Genomic DNA, 17,340 nt, shown 5'->3' with positions numbered 1-17,340 from the left:
GTGAGAATATGGTGTGGGAGAAAGGCTGAGCTCTTAGAAGCGGACTGGCCTGATTTCAAATGGACAATGGGGCTTTGAAGGCCGGGGCAGACTGATGGGGCAGGAAGTGGAGCCGCATGAGTGATTCAATTGCTTTGAAAAGAGGCACTAGAGAAAGCAAAGGATCTTAACTGTTACCAAATCAGAACAGACTTGAAAAGACTGGACCAGGCTGCGCTCAGATCTTGGCGCTCTTGTTGGATTTCTCCAGAGAGAGACATGACTAGGATCACGAGACTATAACAAGTTCCATCTTAGAGCCACAAATGGAGACCCCATCGTAAGAGTGAGGGAGAAGCTTCGCTTGAATGGGCCACTGTATAGGATATGCTTACAGAGAATCTAGACACATGTGAGAAGACCGGACCAGAAGCATCAGTACAGAACCACTGACCGTTCTGTCCCCATCCTGGCAGGGGGCTTGGCCATCCTCCTTACAGTTTGGCAAAGATGGAATTCTAGGGTCCCCCAGCTGGCCTTTGCTAGCATGGATGGAGGTAGAGCCACAGGTTTTTGCTTTTGTTTTTTTCCGCGTGGTTTGCTGGAATAGAGTTATTACTGTGAAAAAGTTTTTCAGGAATTCTGATATTTCTCTGGCAACCCAGGAGGAAGGAAGTGACTGAGTCACTGGGTTGGGGGAGGCAGGGAGAAGCTGTCCAAGGCAGTGGCATGGTACCCAGCTACATGGTGGCAGGCTGGCTTGGAGAGGGGGCTGGGAAGCGATTCTCTGTGGTGGGCGGCAGCTGATGGACGTCAGAAACAGGGACGTCTGACGTTGTCACTGAACTAATGTGAGTTTGCTCCTTGGTGTGAATTACAGGTGAGAAGACACCAGGTGGAGTTGTTCACAAAGGAAACTGTTTCCTGCAAATAAGGAGATCATGGGGGAAATAATCCCAAACTGTGACTCCCCAGCAAGGGTGGATGGGGTCCTTTTATTTAGGGTTAGGATAATCTTTTAGCCAGCGGAGCCTTGTCATTGCATGTAGGGGCGGGCATAAGGTTGCGCATGCGCCTTAAGGAAGCAAGCCTGCACAGACATTGTGTGTTACCTTAACGAGGCTTGTGCTCCTCCTTGGCCTGGGGGGATTTTAGCCTTGTAATGAGGCAGTGGTAACTATAGGTCACTCCAGGGTCACTCCAGGGTCCTTCTGCGCAGGCGCCAGGAGGGGGGTTGAGCTCAAGCTGGCCTGGATGGTCTGCACAGTCCTTATTGCTCCAGGGGTAGTTTCTGTTCCTATCTTGGGTCCTTCTGCCTGAGATGAGAGAGAAGCTGGAAAGAAGAGCCTAAGAAAAACGTGGGACAAAGATCGGTGGGTACAAGCAGGTAGATGGGCAGTAAAGGCCAGGTCTCGGGGTCCAGCTGAAGAGGATGCTGGCTTTCCAGCTATTTCTGTTCCCCCACATCTTCAGTAAGCACCCTTGTATTCAGGGCAGGAAGGAGCCGCAAAGAGGGTTCTGTGGTCACATTTGGGGTCTGTCTGAGTGTCCCAGTTGTGAGCCAGGCCCAGGCGGGTTGGAGAGGAGCTGAGCGGGTGTCACCCCAGAGGTCTGCGTTTCCAGGCTTGTCCCCGCGTGTCCCCCAGCTTGTGGCGGGCACAGTGGGGGCAGCTGAGTCACGGTGAGAAGGGCGAGGAGCCTGGCGCCGGCCCCAGCTCCGCGCTCTGCTGCCCGCTGGAGAGAAGCACCTCTCCTGTGCTCCCTGTGCACACCCCTGAAGCCCCGGGTGGGGGGCGCCCTCACGGCCCCCCACATTCCAGGGTTCCAGGGCCCAGCCGCTGCTCCCCCAGCGCCAGACCCAGTGGAGCGGGGCAGTGGCCCGGCCAGCGGCGGTGACTCAGCATGGCCCGGGGCTGGGCCTCGGCCTCGCGCCTCACCCACCCTTCACTCTCGGGGTTCAGTTCCCGCGGGCAGGTCAGCCGTGCTTCCAGAAGACACCATCCTCCTCCCGACCAATGTCAGAAGGGCAGTAGCAGCCTAACACTGGGTCACAGTGCGTTGCAGTGCTATGCCATCCCCTCACTCGTCCCATCATATAGGCATTTGTCACCCACGTCCTCACGAGCAGGGTGAGCACAGCACAGTTAGATACTTTGAGAGACAGACCACATTCACACTTTCTTATTACAGGCTATTGCTGTGACCATTCTGTTTTATTGCTAGTTGTTGATCTTTTCCTGGGCCTAATTTGGAAACTAAGCTTTCTCACAGGTGTGTAAATATGGGGGAAACGCAGTGTATATAGGGTTTGGTGCTGTCTGCACGTTCAGCCATCCCCTGGGGGTCTTGGAACGGATCCCTGGGGATAAGGAGGAGGGGCTGCTGGCTCCGCATAGTGAGGGGTGTCACTTGGCCTGTGTCGGGGGGCGGGGCGGGGGGGGAGTTCTTCCTGTCGTGTCTCCTTTTCCAGTAAATGCCAACACACCTTCTCACATCATCTTTGCCTGAAATCTAAGCCTCGTTATTAGTTATCCCCTCCCACTTCCTTTACCCCCATGGCTAGGTGGTCTTCAGGAGCTGCCCATGGTCTTCACCTTCAGAACCCCTGTGCAGTGACTGTCCATCCCCCACTCCTGCAGCTGGAGAAGCAGCCTGGTGAGGACCAGGGTGGGAGGCCGTGTCAGTGGTTAGTCCAGAGCTGCGGGCCCAAGGAGGGGGAGACAGTGAGGAGGAGTCAGGCCCGAGGCCTGGGAATGAGGTTTTGCTGGTAGAATTTGGAGGCTGCTGAGAAGTGAGTAGAGAGGTTAGGATGGCATTCAGCTTTGCCATTCGAGAGAGAGCAAGGCACGATGAGTACGGTGTTGGAAAAAGTGTCGAGGAGCTTGTTTGGGGACCTGCTGAATTTGAAATGTCTGTGGAGCACCCAGGACTTGAAACTTAACCACCAATTCTGGCTGGCACTGGGAGTAGGGCTGGAGCTGGAGCTGAGGCTGGGCCTGGGCCTGGGAATGGAGCTGGTGTTGGTGCTGGACCTGGAGCTGGAGCTGGTGCTGGGCCTGGGGCTGGGGCTGGGAATGGAGCTGGTGCTGGTGCGGGGCCTGGAGCTGGGGCTGGGAATGGAGCTGGTGCTGGTGCTGGGCCTGGAGCTGGGGCTGGTGCTGGTGCTGGTGCTGGTGCTGGGCCTGGAGCTGGGAATGGAGCTGGTGCTGGTGCTGGGCCTGGGGCTGGGGCTGGGAATGGAGCTGGTGCTGGTGCTGGGCCTGGGGCTGGGGCTGGGAATGGAGCTGGTGCTGGTGCTGGTGCTGAGGCTGGAGCTGGAACTGGTGCTGGGGCTGGGGCTGGTGCTGGGAATGGAGCTGGAGCTGGTGCTGGGAATGGAGCTGGAGCTGGTGCTGGGAATGGAGCTGGGCCTGGGAATGCAGTTGGAGCTGGTGCTGGGCCTGGTGCTGGGGCTGGGAATGGAGCTGGTGCTGGTGCTGGTGCTGGGCCTGGAGCTGGGGCTGGGAATAGAGCTGGTGCTGGTGCTGGTGCTGGACCTGGGACTGGGGCTGGGGCTGGGGCTGGGAATGGAGCTGGAGCTGGTGCTGGGCCTGGGGCTGGGGCTGGGAATGGAGCTGGAGCTGGTGCTGGGCCTGGAGCTGGGGCTGGGAATGGAGCTGGAGCTGGTGCTGGGCCTGGGGCTGGGGCTGGGAATGGAGCTGGAGCTGGTGCTGGGCCTGGGGCTGGGGCTGGGAATGGAGCTGGAGCTGGTGCTGGGCCTGGGGCTGGGGCTGGGAATGGAGCTGGAGCTGGGCTAAGCTAGAGCTACTGCTGGACTACGGGATGTTGGAGCCTCGACCCGGTGTGATTCCCCAGAAAGGATGTACAGAACAGGATTTCTTACCCATTTTTAATCCCACTCCCTGCCAGTTAAAATAACTGTTGAGTTTTACTTTCCAGACTTTGTATCATGAATATAATAATGATGAGGGTAACCAACGTTGGGTAGTTACATGCAGGGGCTGTTTTAAGCACTTCGCATACGTTAACTCTGGCAACATTCATGGCACCTCTGCTGGGTAGTATGGTCGGCTGATGTGCAGTTAACATCCTTCCTTTTCATCCTGGGTGTGGAGCGCGCTCCCCCTGCCAGCCCGTCCTGCCCTTCCCCTGCCGCGGGATAGCATCCCTCCAGACTCTCACCAGCCCTCCCTTCCACTCAGGTGCCAGGTCCTCCCTGCCGGCCCACCGCCCCTGCCCCTGCCTGTCACCAGGCCCTCCCCCTGCAGGGGGTTCTGCGGATCTGTGACCCCCTGGCACCGTGTCATTTGCAAAAGGAGAAAATCGGTAATAGGAACTGCTAGCTTCTCTTGCACACGCACACTTCAATGTCCGTTTATTCCCTAGCGAGGAGGTGCACGTTATTATTTTCCTCTTCCGTCTGTTTTCTAGAGACGGAGGCAGGGGCTCAAGAGGATGAGGTGAGATTCCCGTAGTCACGCAGCGAGATGAGTAAAGGAAGGAGCCTGGCTTTGCTAAGAGAAAACACACTGCTTTAGGGTCTCTATGCAGAAGGTACAGTCCCTGCGGCCTTTGGGGTGGGGATTCTGAAGTCCTGGGTGGAGGGGAGAGGAGAGTAAGTATGATTAGGAATGTGTGTGTGTATTTTTCTTTCCTCACTAAAATTCTTATATTCTGTACTAACGACTTTGCCTGTTCCCTGCCATATTCTCATGGCCTGGAATAGTGTCCGCCAGTGGGGGGCTCTCAAAAATATTGATGGATGGATGGAAGGAAGGAAGGAAGGAAGGAAGGAAGGAAGGAAGGAAAGAAGGAAAGAAGGAAGGAAGGAAGAGAAGAAGAAAGGAAGGAGAGAAGAAGGGAGAAAGGAAGGAAGGAGGAAGGGAGGGCGGAAGGGAGGGCAGAAATGCTGTTCTCCCAGGAGCGCTGAGCCTTTTGGCCCGCAGACTTGCAGAGCTTGTAAAGATGAATTCACTTCACTTGTAAAGATGAATTTCAAAGCCTCCCCAGCCCTGTTCTGCTCCACAGAGCCTCAACAGGATTCTCGTCCCCCACTGGCCACACGAGTGTCCTCAGAGGGAGAACAGACGCAGGTGGAGGACCCCTTGTGACCAGCAGAGAAAACAGGGCAGGCACTGCGTCACTGAGTGCCCGTGGGCGGGGGAGCTGCTCACGGCAGCGCTATAAAGGCTCCCTGGCCAGAGCCAAGGGTGAGCAGGGGCTTCTAATCCTTCATCCCCAGAAGGGCCCACAAAATGGGCCTGGCCTTGTGGGTCTTCAGTCTGCTGGGCTCAGCCTGCTTGGTGTCGGCCAACATCTTCGGTGAGTTATGAGCCCAAGGCCATGGAGCAGAGGGTCTGGAAGGAGCTCTCAGGCTCCTGGCAGCCAGACTCTGCCCCAGTGCCTCGGAACATTTGCGATCTCATTCAATCCTCACAGTGTCCTGAGGAGGGTTTTCAGATGAAGAGACAGAGGTTCAGAGAGGTGGACTGAATTGCCTTGAGGTCATTTTAGCTCACCCCACCCCATCCTTTAAGTGAATCTTTGCACTGGCAATTTTTTTTCTTTAATTCCCTTAGCTAGCTGAGGCCATCCATGTGAGGCATTTGGAGAGTAGTCCAGTCCACAGGTAGCAAAACCCCAAATCCACCCAAATAGACATAAGTTCGAACAGAGGCTCAGCCTCTTGCTTTGGTGACTTTGGGTAAGTCTAAGCTTCAGTTTTCTCATTGGAAAAGTAAGCCAGTGACACCTCCAGATGTGGTTGTGACTTCCCAGTAAGTGCCTACGTGTCACCTGCCTTCTCAAGGGAGATGACGACTTGTGAGAGTTACTAATTAGTTTGCATTCCTGACCTGTGCCAAGAAGGTGTCCTGCCCCCAGGGATGGTTTGATAAACCCAAAAGCACCTTCTTTCTGGTGTTCAGACCTAACCCCACCGAGGCTCAGGGGAACATGAGGTCTGAGTTTGGACTTTGAATCCTGCTCTTGCCAGTGGTTGTGACCTTGACCACATGCCTGTCGCTGTCTTAGTGACACAAGGGTGAAATGCAGACATCACTTCCCAGGAGAGGCTGAGGGTTAAACGAGCCAATGGCATACTTAGAAACGCGTGCATAATGGTCAGATTGTGAGTTAGGATGTGATTGTTGATCATGATGCCAGAAATACAACCCAGGAGAGCGTCTGTGTCTTTGCTACCGGACTCCCATGCGTACGCTTCCCTGATGAGCGGCTTCCCTCTCCCCAGAGTACCAGGTGGACGCCCAGCCCCTGCGTCCTTGCGAGCTGCAGAGGGAGGAGGCCTTTCTGAAGGGAGCAGACCACGTTCCCCAGTGCACAGAAGACGGCAGCTACCAGTAAGGCTTCCTCAGCCCCGTGGACTCCCGGGGCCCTAAGAAAACTTCAATCTTATCTCATCCCCTCCCCCCGACCCTGCGAGGTGCCCTCACTCTCCCCCGCCCGTGCCCATGACATGCGGCCACTGTCACTTGGGGGGTGCCCGCCTCTCGGGTCTGTTCCTCAGGCTGATGGACACTGGATAATCTGACCAGAGCGCCCCAGGCCCTGCTTCATCCCAGCCAGGACCGAGGACTTCCCTTCTTTTCCTGCCAAATCTTGCAGCGTAATTGCTTTAATGAAAGGGGTGGGGGATTGATGTGCTGCCCCCACCTCCCCCCCGTGGGTGCTCTTGAGAAGTCAGGTAGGGGGGACGTACAAGCCACCTGGACGGACGTACAAGCCGCCTGGACCTCAGCCCTGCCGAGGCCTGTGATCTGGGCAAGGCGCTTCTGTCTCCCCACAGTGAGCTCCTTTCCGGAAGGGGGTTTGGCTGCCCTAACGTGAATGTGCATCCGGGACTGTCCGTGTAGAACGGAGCGATAATCTAAATAACTGCCCGGCAGAACGTATAGGGCTCCTTTGTGTGGGCCTGGAGTTTGACATTCCCGTGCAATTGTAGTCACGTTGGATGAGGGGAACCCCGTCCACGGACTGCATTCCAGGAAACCCCTGTAAGTCATCCCTGCCTACCTTTGTTTTCTATGCGCTCTTAATGTGCCCCGCAGCACCCGACACACTCCCGAGAGTGCAGAGACCCTGTGGTCTGGCCCCTGCATTTGGGCTTCTGGAACATCTGGAGCAGCCCAGGAGGCGGGGGGCGGCTGGCCTTTGAAGCCTTATTTATGTCGCCGTTCCCCGTCCCTTGCAGTTCCAAGCCCCCCCCACCCCCGGTCCTCCTCAGGAGGCTTGCCTATGCTTTTCTCTTCACCCAGAGCACCTTGGACCTCCTTCTGCCCCTAGGAGGACACCTGATCATTCTGCGGGCCTCATTGCAGCCACCACTTGCCGCGGGCAACCCATGAACGGGGCTCCCTGTGTAACCCACGCCCAGGGCTCCTCTCTCCGCCGGCCCGGACATCACTGATGTTTTGCCCGCCCCTGGGCCACTTAACAAGGGCACTGCCTTTACCCACTTGTAGACAGGATGGCTGGAGGGTGGATGGCTGAGATGTCTCGGGGATGAGCAAGATAGGAAAAGTCCTGCTTTGGCGCTAGGTCGCCCACCCCTCTCCACTCCATGTCTCCCTAATTTAAATGAATTAAAACTCGGAAGACCGGAAAGGAAGAGGAAAACTAAGCTGGGTTGCAGCTCAGGGCCCCAGTTATGCTGTCCGTGTGTGTGTCTTTCCTGCCCGTAGGACCGTCCAGTGCCGGAATGACGGGGGCTCCTGCTGGTGCGTGGATGCCGACGGCAGGGAGGTGCCCGGCAGCAGGCGGCCTGCTCGGCCCGCGGCCTGTGAGTGCAATAACGGGTCCTTGTGGGAGGGAAGGAGGGTCCCTGTGACCCGGCAGGTCTCCCTCTGGGCTGCTGGACATTCCTCTTCCAGTTAGGATAACAGTTCCACACACAAGGCCCTCCCTCCTGCAGGACTCTGAAAATCCAGTGGGTCCAACAAGTCATTTGTTCAGCAAACAGGTGCTGAGCTGGCCCGCTTGCCAGCTACCAGCCTGGCACTGAGGAGGCCCCAGGGCCGGACATCCAAGGCCTCTGGAAGCAGAATTAGGCCGCGGACACATCTAGTGCTTTCTCGCCTCAGATGTTTCTACAAGCTGAGACTTAGGTGAAAATTTCCCTGTTAAAAATAATGATTATCATGTGTAGCCAAAGAAACACAGCCCCCTGTAAAGCATGTCAAAGCTAAGCCTAAAACAAAGGTCCCTGGAAGTTGGTCATCTTTAAATGGTGATATTGAGCCTGGAGCCAAAGATCTCCTTTAAGGAGAAAAGCTCTGTTTGGGGCACAGGGTCATTCGCGGCCAGCCTGGCTAGCCTGGGGAGCAGACTGGCTCCCAGCGCGCTCTGGCTGAATGACCCCAGCCCGGTCCCACACCCTCATCTGTTACACGAACGTAGGATCCACCTCACAGGATTTAAGGCACAGATCGAACCCTGGGCACACAGTAGGTATTCAGCAGGGGCAGTGATTGTCAAGGTCACTAATCTAACGGACCGAGGAAGGCGGTTGTGTTCCAACCCTACGGATAAGGAGGGAGGCCCAGAGTGGTGCAGGGAGGGTTCCACAGGGAGGGTGTGGGCAGGGGCACGGGAATGCGGTTCCACAAGCTCTGCAGCGCCGGGACTGTGGGGGGTCCGGTGGACCGATGGGCACTTGGAGTCGGCCCTTCCCTGGGATAAAGCCAGTAGGAGCGCTGGCCCTGAGCTCTCCGCCAGCTCTGAGGATCCCTGGGTTGTGGGCCTGTCCTTCCCTCTCAATCTCCAGGGAGGGAGCCCGGCACTCTCCCTGCAGCCCGCTCTGACACTGCTCCTTGCACCCTTAGGTCCATCTTTCTGCCAACTGCAGAAGCAGCGGATCTTGCTGAGCGGCTACCTTAACGGCACGGCCACAGCCTACCTCCCCCAGTGTCAGGATTCGGGGGATTACGCGCCCGTGCAGTGTGACCTGGGGCGGGAGCAGTGCTGGTGTGTGGACACAGAAGGGATGGAGGTGTACGGGACACGCCAGCGAGGGAGGCCGACACGGTGTAAGTCTCTGGAGCCCCGGCGGCCCGCATGTCCCCCAGTGTGCGCAGCTTCCCACATGTAACCGAGACCTTCTCAGGTCTCCCTGACCAAAGGAAGAGGGCCTGGCCCTCAGTACAGAAAATGAGAGCATTTTAGGAAGGTTTTATCACTTCTAAAGCTGCCACGTGCTGCACGATTGGGATTTGCTGGCTGGTGGTTAGAAGCATAGGCATGGAGGTCAGCGCGCACTGGCAAGGCCCCCGCACAGGACTCGGTCTCTGTGTGGTCTAGGTCATATGTCTTGGAGGCACGTCCCCCTCCGGACTGCAGAAGTGCACGCCCCTACTCGTACCTAAGCATTGAAGATTTTTCCTTGGAAATGCTCAGGTCCCAGGAGCTGTGAGATAAGAAACCGCCGTCTCCTCCACGGGGTGGGAGACAAGTCACCTCCCCAGTGTTCTCCAGATGGGGGCTTCCTGCCTGTCCAGTGCAAGTTTGTCAACACCACAGACATGATGATTTTTGACCTGGTTCAGAGCTACAACAGGTAAGGGGAGCTGGCCTCTGGGGTATGCGCAATGCTGGGCCATCTCTTGCTACCCCCCGCCAAAGCTCATCCTCACACTGGGGCTGGGGGCTTAGGGTGTTGGAGGCACAGGCTGGTGGGAGTCGAGAGAGGCCTCACTCTCATAAGCTGCTGGACATCTGAAGGATAACAGCATTTTTAACAAAACAAGCTGGCAACAGCCATCTGAATTAAAAATACGTGAACCCCACCCAAGGGCCAGGCGGGCCACAGAAATAAAAAGACCAGAAAGCGAAGACACACGTATTAGGATGTCTACGGCATTGCTTCTCACTGTAGCAGAAAACGGAGAACAAAGTGACTGAGAAACCCAAGGTGGATGGCTGGATAAACGGGCCGCCACCGTAAATAGTTATGCAGCCGTTAAACAGAAGCGCACTGGAGCTCTACCAGTGGATTTGGAGAGGGAGCTGCAGCATATGTTATAATTTGATACAAGATACAAAGCACTTGTATGGTTTACTTTGTACAAAACAAGTGAGCACACATCCTTTTATGTGCGTGGACAGTGATGCAGTTCTGCTTGTGTCTGTGCCGGACGAGGTGAGCGCAGGGGATCGGATGCATGAGTGTACACGGGGTGGCGATCACGGCCATCGGCAGGGTCACGTTGCTGTGGAGAAGCAGGGGTAGGGAGAAGGGAAGCAGCGGAGAAGGAGAAAAGATGGCACTCTTGCAAGCATGGGCCTGACCATATTTATGCGTTTTTGTAAATTGGTGTATGTATGCACCTATAAATAAGCGTAAAGACTGAAGTAACAACCGTACAAAGGGAAATGCATGGTAGATCTTGGCCCAAATAATCAGATTGCTCTGGTTATTCAAGCTGGGCACTTCATCGTTGTCAAGGGCCAGCACAGACTTCAGACATGATTGAAAAGCCCTGAGCGAAATCAGTAAGAGTATTAGTCTGTGAATACTGATGGGAATTCTCTGGGAGAACCTGAGCCTCGGTGTGGCTGCCTTCCAAAGCCACCCGTTTCTTTCCCTCTCCGAGACAGAATTCCCATGGGCTGTGCCGGGAGGGGTCGCAGGATCATGGGCCATAGGAGCGGTTCCATAGACAAGCCTTACTTGAGCTATATATATTTTTAAAATGCGAGCATTTCGAGTTAACTCCATGAAATTTCTGTTTGTGTAGGTAAAAAGAGTTGAACATCAGCAATTTCTTATGTTTAATTTAATACACAAAATTCTGAACTCTGAATTCCCCCATGGCACCAGGAAGCTGGCCTTGAACTGTTCTTTTTAGACTGATCACACACGGTCCAGCAGTCCAGCGCTCTGTGTCCCTCTGTGTCCCTTTGCCTTCTCCTTCCGTCCATGTTACCTGCCTGGCCCCATAGCATTTGCCTCTGTGACCGTCATTCGAACTTGGCCACTACTTGGCAATGTGACCTGTTCATTTACCCTCTCTGTGTCCCTGTGCCTCAGTTTCCCCATCTGAAATATGGAGACAGCTCCCTGCCCACTAGGTCCTGGTGAGGATCTGATGAGGCCTCGTCTATGAAACCACTGAGACAAATGCAAATTATTATGCATCTGTAGGGATTCCTCCTGTATCACCGAGCTGCAACAAATGTAAATTAAGTTTTTTTTCCCCTCCCAGGCGTAGAGAATGGCCTGCCTGTGTGCACATAAGAATTTCCCAAAAGCCCGATTTACTGATATTCCTTGGTGCAAACCAGTGTGCGCTCAGTTCAAGTTCAACTGAGTCCTTACTCTATGCAGACAGTTTGACATCCTTCTGCCTCCTTTAATACTTACAGAAATAATTATGTTCTCCAGCAGACAGATGAGGAATCTGAAACACAGGGGCTAAGGAGCTCACCCTGGGAAGCACAGTCAGTGGGTGCTGGAGCTGTTTGGCTCCGCTTACTATCCCACACACCCTCGATTCAGCTCTCTTTGCCTGCAGCACCCAGCATAAAGCCTTGTGCACAGCAGGCCTGCAGTCTACGCTTACCACCAGTGCATTCAAGAGCGTCTTTGCGGGCGCCAGCTTGAGGCGCAGTTCCCAGCTTCTTCCACGAGAGGGCAGTCAAGTTAAATACAAAAGTTCAAGACTAAGCATCCATTGTTTAAGAGAGACAAACAACAACATTTACTCCTGAAATGGGATCCTTTCCTTTATGTTAGCAAGCATGTCTCAGGGGGGAGTTCCGATTTAGAAAGGTCATGGGAAGGGTTGGGTGGTTGGTTACTGGAAGCCCAGCCGTATTCAGGGGTTTCTTGATAAGCCGACCCGGGCGGTGCCAGGCCCAGCTGCTCCACAGGGCATGGTGGTAGGAGCCACAGAGGCCACGTAGAGAGTCTAAATTCCCTCCCTAAGGTTGCAGATAAAATACAGGATGGCCAGTTACATTTGAATTTCAGATAAGCAAGGGGTAATTTTTTAGGATTAGTGTGTCCCCAAGATTGCGTCAAGAATTTTGAGCCCGTGGGGGGAGATTGGGTATATTCTGAATTTAGGAAAGAATGGACTGGCCAGGGAAGAGCAGAAGGGGTGCGGGGAGGCAGCTCTGTGGGTCTGGAGGCTGCTGCACAGGTCCAGGCGAGAGGCCATGTTGGCGCAGACCGAGAGCTCATGATGGAGAGCACAGTGAGGAGACGGGAGGGCTGGAGAAACATTGCTGAGAAACATTGGTGAAGGTGGAGGGTGACGGAGAGGAAGAGCGACACCCAGGTCTGGTTTCTGGGCGCATGGGACGGGATGAGTTTGGAAAAGGAAAGTCACAAGTTTGATTTTGCAATACTGAATCTGAGAGGCTTTCTTTGGGACATTTAAGTGGAGATGATGATGCAGCTGACTTATTTGCACACGGCCAGTAGGGGAGGCCGGAAGCCTACGGCGAGCTCATCGGCCAACCTGCTGTGGGTTCTTCATGTGCTCGGTGACGATTTGCCCTTGAACGTGGCCGTAGTGTTTGCCCATTTGAAGCAGGTCCTTTGGCCTCCTGAAGGCCATGGCTGAGGACACCTGTTTGGCTGGTGACTTTGAAAACCATGTCGTGGTGTGGAGTAAGCGTTGCTGGTTCTTCTGACTCTACCCTGCTTCCCCACTGCCTTCACCCACCACTCACTGGAGAACGCATTCTGGCCAAGCAGACTGTAGGTCAAGGTTTGAAGAGCTGATGCCATTGCCAGGCCTTAGTGGTCCAAACTAAAAGTCGGTTAATTGGTTTATCAGCTCTTGTGCTTAGTGACTAAGCAACCTCAGACTTCCTTAGCAACCGGTCTTCCTGCAGATCCTTGGCCACCCATGCCAATCAGATAACCCCATGAGAAGGATCAGATGCATCTTAATGTGTGGCAAAGAGACATCATTACAGAACATGGGGAGAAATCTTCGTAGACTGATCGTCGCTTGCCCTCATGGGAGACATCCATGCCAGGTCACGGCTCCTATTTGAAGGAGCGCGCTTCTGGCACCTAGATTGCTAATTTATTAATTGATGGTTAGATTTCTGGAGGGACAGTCTGTGGGTAGAGTGGAGAATCTGACTGAGTAGCGGTGTCCGCTGCCTGAGCCCAGGGCACGGATGCTGTTCTGCACGCGACCAGGACCACGTGCCTGGTGGGGTCTGACGTTTCATGTTCCAACTGAGCCTGAGCTGTGATTTCTCTGACTCTGGGTTGGCCCTAAGCTGAGCATCAACTCAGGACTGCCACCTTTCCCCTGCACTATGATTTTCTTTCTTGAGAACGTTCTTACGATCCTCCTGAGGTTTGGCTTTAATTTGACCGAAGGGAAATACGTTGTTTCCACTAGATGAAATACATCATTTTTTATTTTTAAGGTTTTGTGCTGATTTTCTCTTCCTCCTTTCTTCTGACACACCCCAAACAGGATAGAAATGGGAAATAGAGATCACAGGGGAGGCAAAATAAGGGTAGAAAATAAGAATAACACAAGGCAAAGGTGGCTACGTACCACTCATTCTATGAAGTTTTCTTTTTTTTTCTTTTAAAAAGGTTTTATTTAAATTCCAGTTATTTAACATACAGTGGAGTAGTAGTGTCAGGTGTATAATTTCGCGATTCAGTACTTACATAAAACACCCAGTGCTCATCATAACAGAGCACTCCTTAATCCGCATCATCTATTTAACCCATCCCTTCCATATCACAAGTGAAAGGGTTGCATATTTGTCTCCGAGCACCTTATAACCAGAGGAAGAGAAAACACTCTCAGTTTTGGTTTCCACCAGATAAAAGTAAACCTGTTTTTCAGAAAAACACAATTTTTTCTTCTATTGAAGATGGAAAAATCTTTGTTCCTCCGATCTTCATAAAAGGGACGATGCCCTTTGCCATAGGGTCCTCTATGACTTGACTATGCCCTGCTGCTAGCAAGCCAGTCTGTTTCCTAAGACCCTTGTCTAGAAGGAGAGTGGGCATGGAGCTTTCAGGAACAGTGTGTTCATGGTAGAGATGCTTGCGTCCCGACATTCTCCACCAGACTTGTGCTTCCCCCAGTGATGACCAGCCTCTCAGTTTCTTTTGCCCACACTCTTGTCCTCCACCCCTGCTTTTGAACTTGGGGACATGCTGATGATCCTTCTAGACACGTTCTCCATTCTCTCCTTGCCAAATCCTTGTTCTTAGTTTCAGAATCCCACTCCAGACTCACTTCCTCTGGGAGCATTCTTTGGCTGTGCACCAGGTTCCAAACCTGGCTGGCCCAAGTATTAGGATGGAGCCTTCCCCCTCTTTCCTCTGGACCTGAGGTTCAGTGTCAGTAGTTGGACTTTTGTTGGGGGGCAGAGAAGGGTGGGGATCTAATAAGCAGGAGGTTGGAAGCATGGCAGAGGCCCTCCCACCCTGGCCTACAGGAAAGCACTGATGACAGTAGAGAAGCAGTGACTAAGCCATCCCAGTGCCCATGGCTATGCTGGAGGAAGATTCTAGAATTCATAGTGGTGATACCGTTCCAGAAATCAGCTACCAAAACCAGATTGTATCAAATCTGACTTGGGAAACAAAGGAAATCGAGGAAGTTCAGAGTTTGAACTTCTTATTGATGGCGGGGTGCTCTGAGGAACAGGCTCTGTCTCCGAGGCAGCCCCCCATCCCACCAGCTGCTGCTGAAGAGCGACCAGGTGTGACGGACTCAGGATGCCTGGCCCCGGGTCTGGGCTGGGCGAGCTCACCACTCTGAATCCCAGGGTTCTCAGGTGAAATGCAGCTTTTGAAGGGTTGTTGTGAGGATTCAGTGAGATTAGAGGGTGCTTGGTGCAGTGTCTGATCGTCCAGAGCACGCCCTCTGTTATTTTCTGGAGTAGTAATGATCAGCAAGGACCCCGTGTGGCTAGGCCAGGGCCGGAGCTCTGACACGTCTGGCTCCAGACCCGAGCTCTTTTCCGTGCACACAGCACTGTCAGCGCAGGGGGTCTGCCCCCGAGGCCAGCGGAGGACAGCCCTCGAGAGTCCAGGTGGCAGTAGCTGCCTTCAGGTCGTCTTCCTGGGGGGTCGGGAGGACCCCCTTCCAGCTGAAGCCACCGTGATCTCCCGTATGCAAGGAGGAGGGATATCGGGAGTGAGGTCCATGCAAAAAGCACATGGAGGCCCAGGTACTGGGTAGCTATTAAGACCGTAAACCCAGAGAGGACTCTGACCCTGACGTGGTGGGAGGAAGATGATTCCAAAGTCCTGCTGCTTGCCCGGGTCCTGGGACATGACCCTGAAGTGGGCCTTTGGGTCGAATCAGCAGCACATGGGTCTAGAGTGATTGAAACTTTCTGTGCGTCGTGCTCGAATGGGTTTCAGGGCCTGGGGTCAGCCAGGTGCCCCATCCATGCGTTCTTTGGTGCACGTGTCTTCCACATCTGTTAGATACCCGGGAAAAAGCAGAGGAGAGTCTCCGAACAAAACAGAGTCACGTGCCTTTCAGAATGTGGGACAGGAACCAGGCGCAGCCAGCATACACGGAATAACACCACTGGCAGACGTAGGCAGCACGTGGTGGGTAAGACCTGGGTTTAAACTCTGTCTCCCACTGCTGTTTCAAGATTGATGGCCGACATACCTTCTTCACCTCTAAAATGGGTACGAGAACATACCACCTGCCTTTTAGGAGTGTAAGTGTGTTAAATAGGTCAACGTGTATCAAACGTTTGACACGTTGTCTCTTACAGGGTAGTGCTCAAGTAATGCAAGTGATTATTACGCCAGGATTAGTGCTTTTAGAATTGAATTATCCCAGGTTTCAATTCATGAATTTTTATTATATACTCTCTAATCCATGGCAACTGGGCAAAGTGATTTTTTAGTTTCTGTTAGGCATAACTCACTGTTACACTCCTTTCGATTTAACTCACAGGTACACAATAAAAGACCAACAATATGGGAAAAAATCCATAATGGTGTAGTGCTTTTGTAGGCTTTGTGTTGCGTATTCATTCCCATGCAAATTAGCTAATACTTGTTGCAGCCCCCTTTCAGGCTCTGAGCAGCTCCTGTGTTATCTGTGGCCTTCTGATGGTGGTTCGTTTGCACTGTGCTCATTGCAGTGTCTACACAGGCCGTGTTGTAGTCTACCCTTGTTATCTAATGTTATGCATGCATCCGTGTAGGAAATTTACTATCATTTACTTCTTAATTTTCCTATTGTTGGACACTAAGGTTGTTTTCAATGTTTTGCGGGGTAGATGGTGCGGCGGTGGGTCTCTTTGTGCAGAGAGCTGCTGCTTCTGCTAACTTGTTTGGGGATATCTTTCCAGACATAGGTAGAAACACATTATGCTTGGTTCTCACGCACTAGCCCTCCAGGGCATAAAAACAAATCTCTCGATGTTGCCTAAAGATGAAACATTCCTCTCTGGTTGCTAAATCCTTGCGCATGGGGAGAACTCTTCGGTACAGTTTCACATCACCTAGCTTCATCTTACTTCCAGGATCCGGAACCCAGCCGATTAGCTCCCGAAGGAGTTGCCAGGTCGGACATGGCTTGGGCACCCTTTCTCTGCCCTTGTGGGACGGGATGTGTAGCCCTTCTAGTGGTGTCATGTTGATCTCGTGTGTTTTCAACTATGGAACTGTGAAATGTCCTTAAGAATTTCCTATGGTGGAATCTGGCTTCTTTTCAAGTTCTGGAAAAGTTGTCAAGGGCTCTGCAGTCCTTTGATCTCCCCACATGAGATCATCTACAATGAACCATATGTTTGTCAAGCAGACTTGGCCTTCAGTCCCTGGAGTTATAGTCTAGTAAAGTTGTACTCCAGTAATGTGAGGTTCGTCACCTGTTTTCCACCTGATCCTAGGAGGCACACACTTGGGTAGGAACTGGTGAAGTGCCACGAGGGAGGGAGACGACTAATTAGTAGGTGACAGCTGAGCACAGTTTCACTGTCCCTCGTCCAGCCCGGCTCTGGCCAGGTAAAACCAGCTTAGGAAAGAAATGCATTTACTGCAAGAAACATGGAGCACATGGCATGAGATTAAAAAAAAGAAGAAGAAAAAGCAGACATTCCTTCTCCCCAGATGGGATGAGGCCACATTTACTTATTTCTGCAAGAAGAGCTTGTGAAGCCTCGTGCTTTAGGAAACAGTGACCATAAATCTCATTGTGTCTTAGGTTTCCAGATGCCTTCGTGACCTTCAGTGCCTTCCGGAAAAAGTTCCCCGAGGTGTCTGGGTATTGTCACTGTGCGGACAGTCAAGGGCGGGAGCTGGCTGAGACAGGTAAGTGCACCTCAGATAAGTGAAGGGGGAGAGAGAGGCATTCCCCAAACCCGAAAGCCTAAGTATCA

General features: G+C 53.2%; 1 protein-coding gene across 2 annotated transcripts in view; it reads left to right on the top strand.

Annotated features, from left to right (window-relative positions):
• Positions 1–5,234: 5,234 nt before the first annotated feature.
• The window catches only part of TG (thyroglobulin), a 244,261-nt gene continuing 232,155 nt past the window's right edge, over positions 5,235–17,340 (top strand). For both annotated transcript variants that reach the window (XM_087864600.1, XM_045812195.2), the window contains exons 1-6: positions 5,235–5,301; positions 6,230–6,338; positions 7,680–7,777; positions 8,820–9,023; positions 9,391–9,550; positions 17,166–17,272. In XM_087864600.1, coding sequence (XP_087720726.1) covers positions 5,235–5,301; positions 6,230–6,338; positions 7,680–7,777; positions 8,820–9,023; positions 9,391–9,550; positions 17,166–17,272 — 745 coding nt within the window. The remainder of the gene's footprint in view (positions 5,302–6,229; positions 6,339–7,679; positions 7,778–8,819; positions 9,024–9,390; positions 9,551–17,165; positions 17,273–17,340) is intronic.

The sequence above is a fragment of the Ursus americanus genome, chromosome 9 (genome assembly GCF_024610735.1).
Source record: "Ursus americanus isolate L20-20 chromosome 9, mUrsAme1.1.p, whole genome shotgun sequence".
NCBI lineage: Eukaryota > Metazoa > Chordata > Mammalia > Carnivora > Ursidae > Ursus > Ursus americanus.
This window is presented reverse-complemented; position numbering and strand designations above follow the sequence as displayed.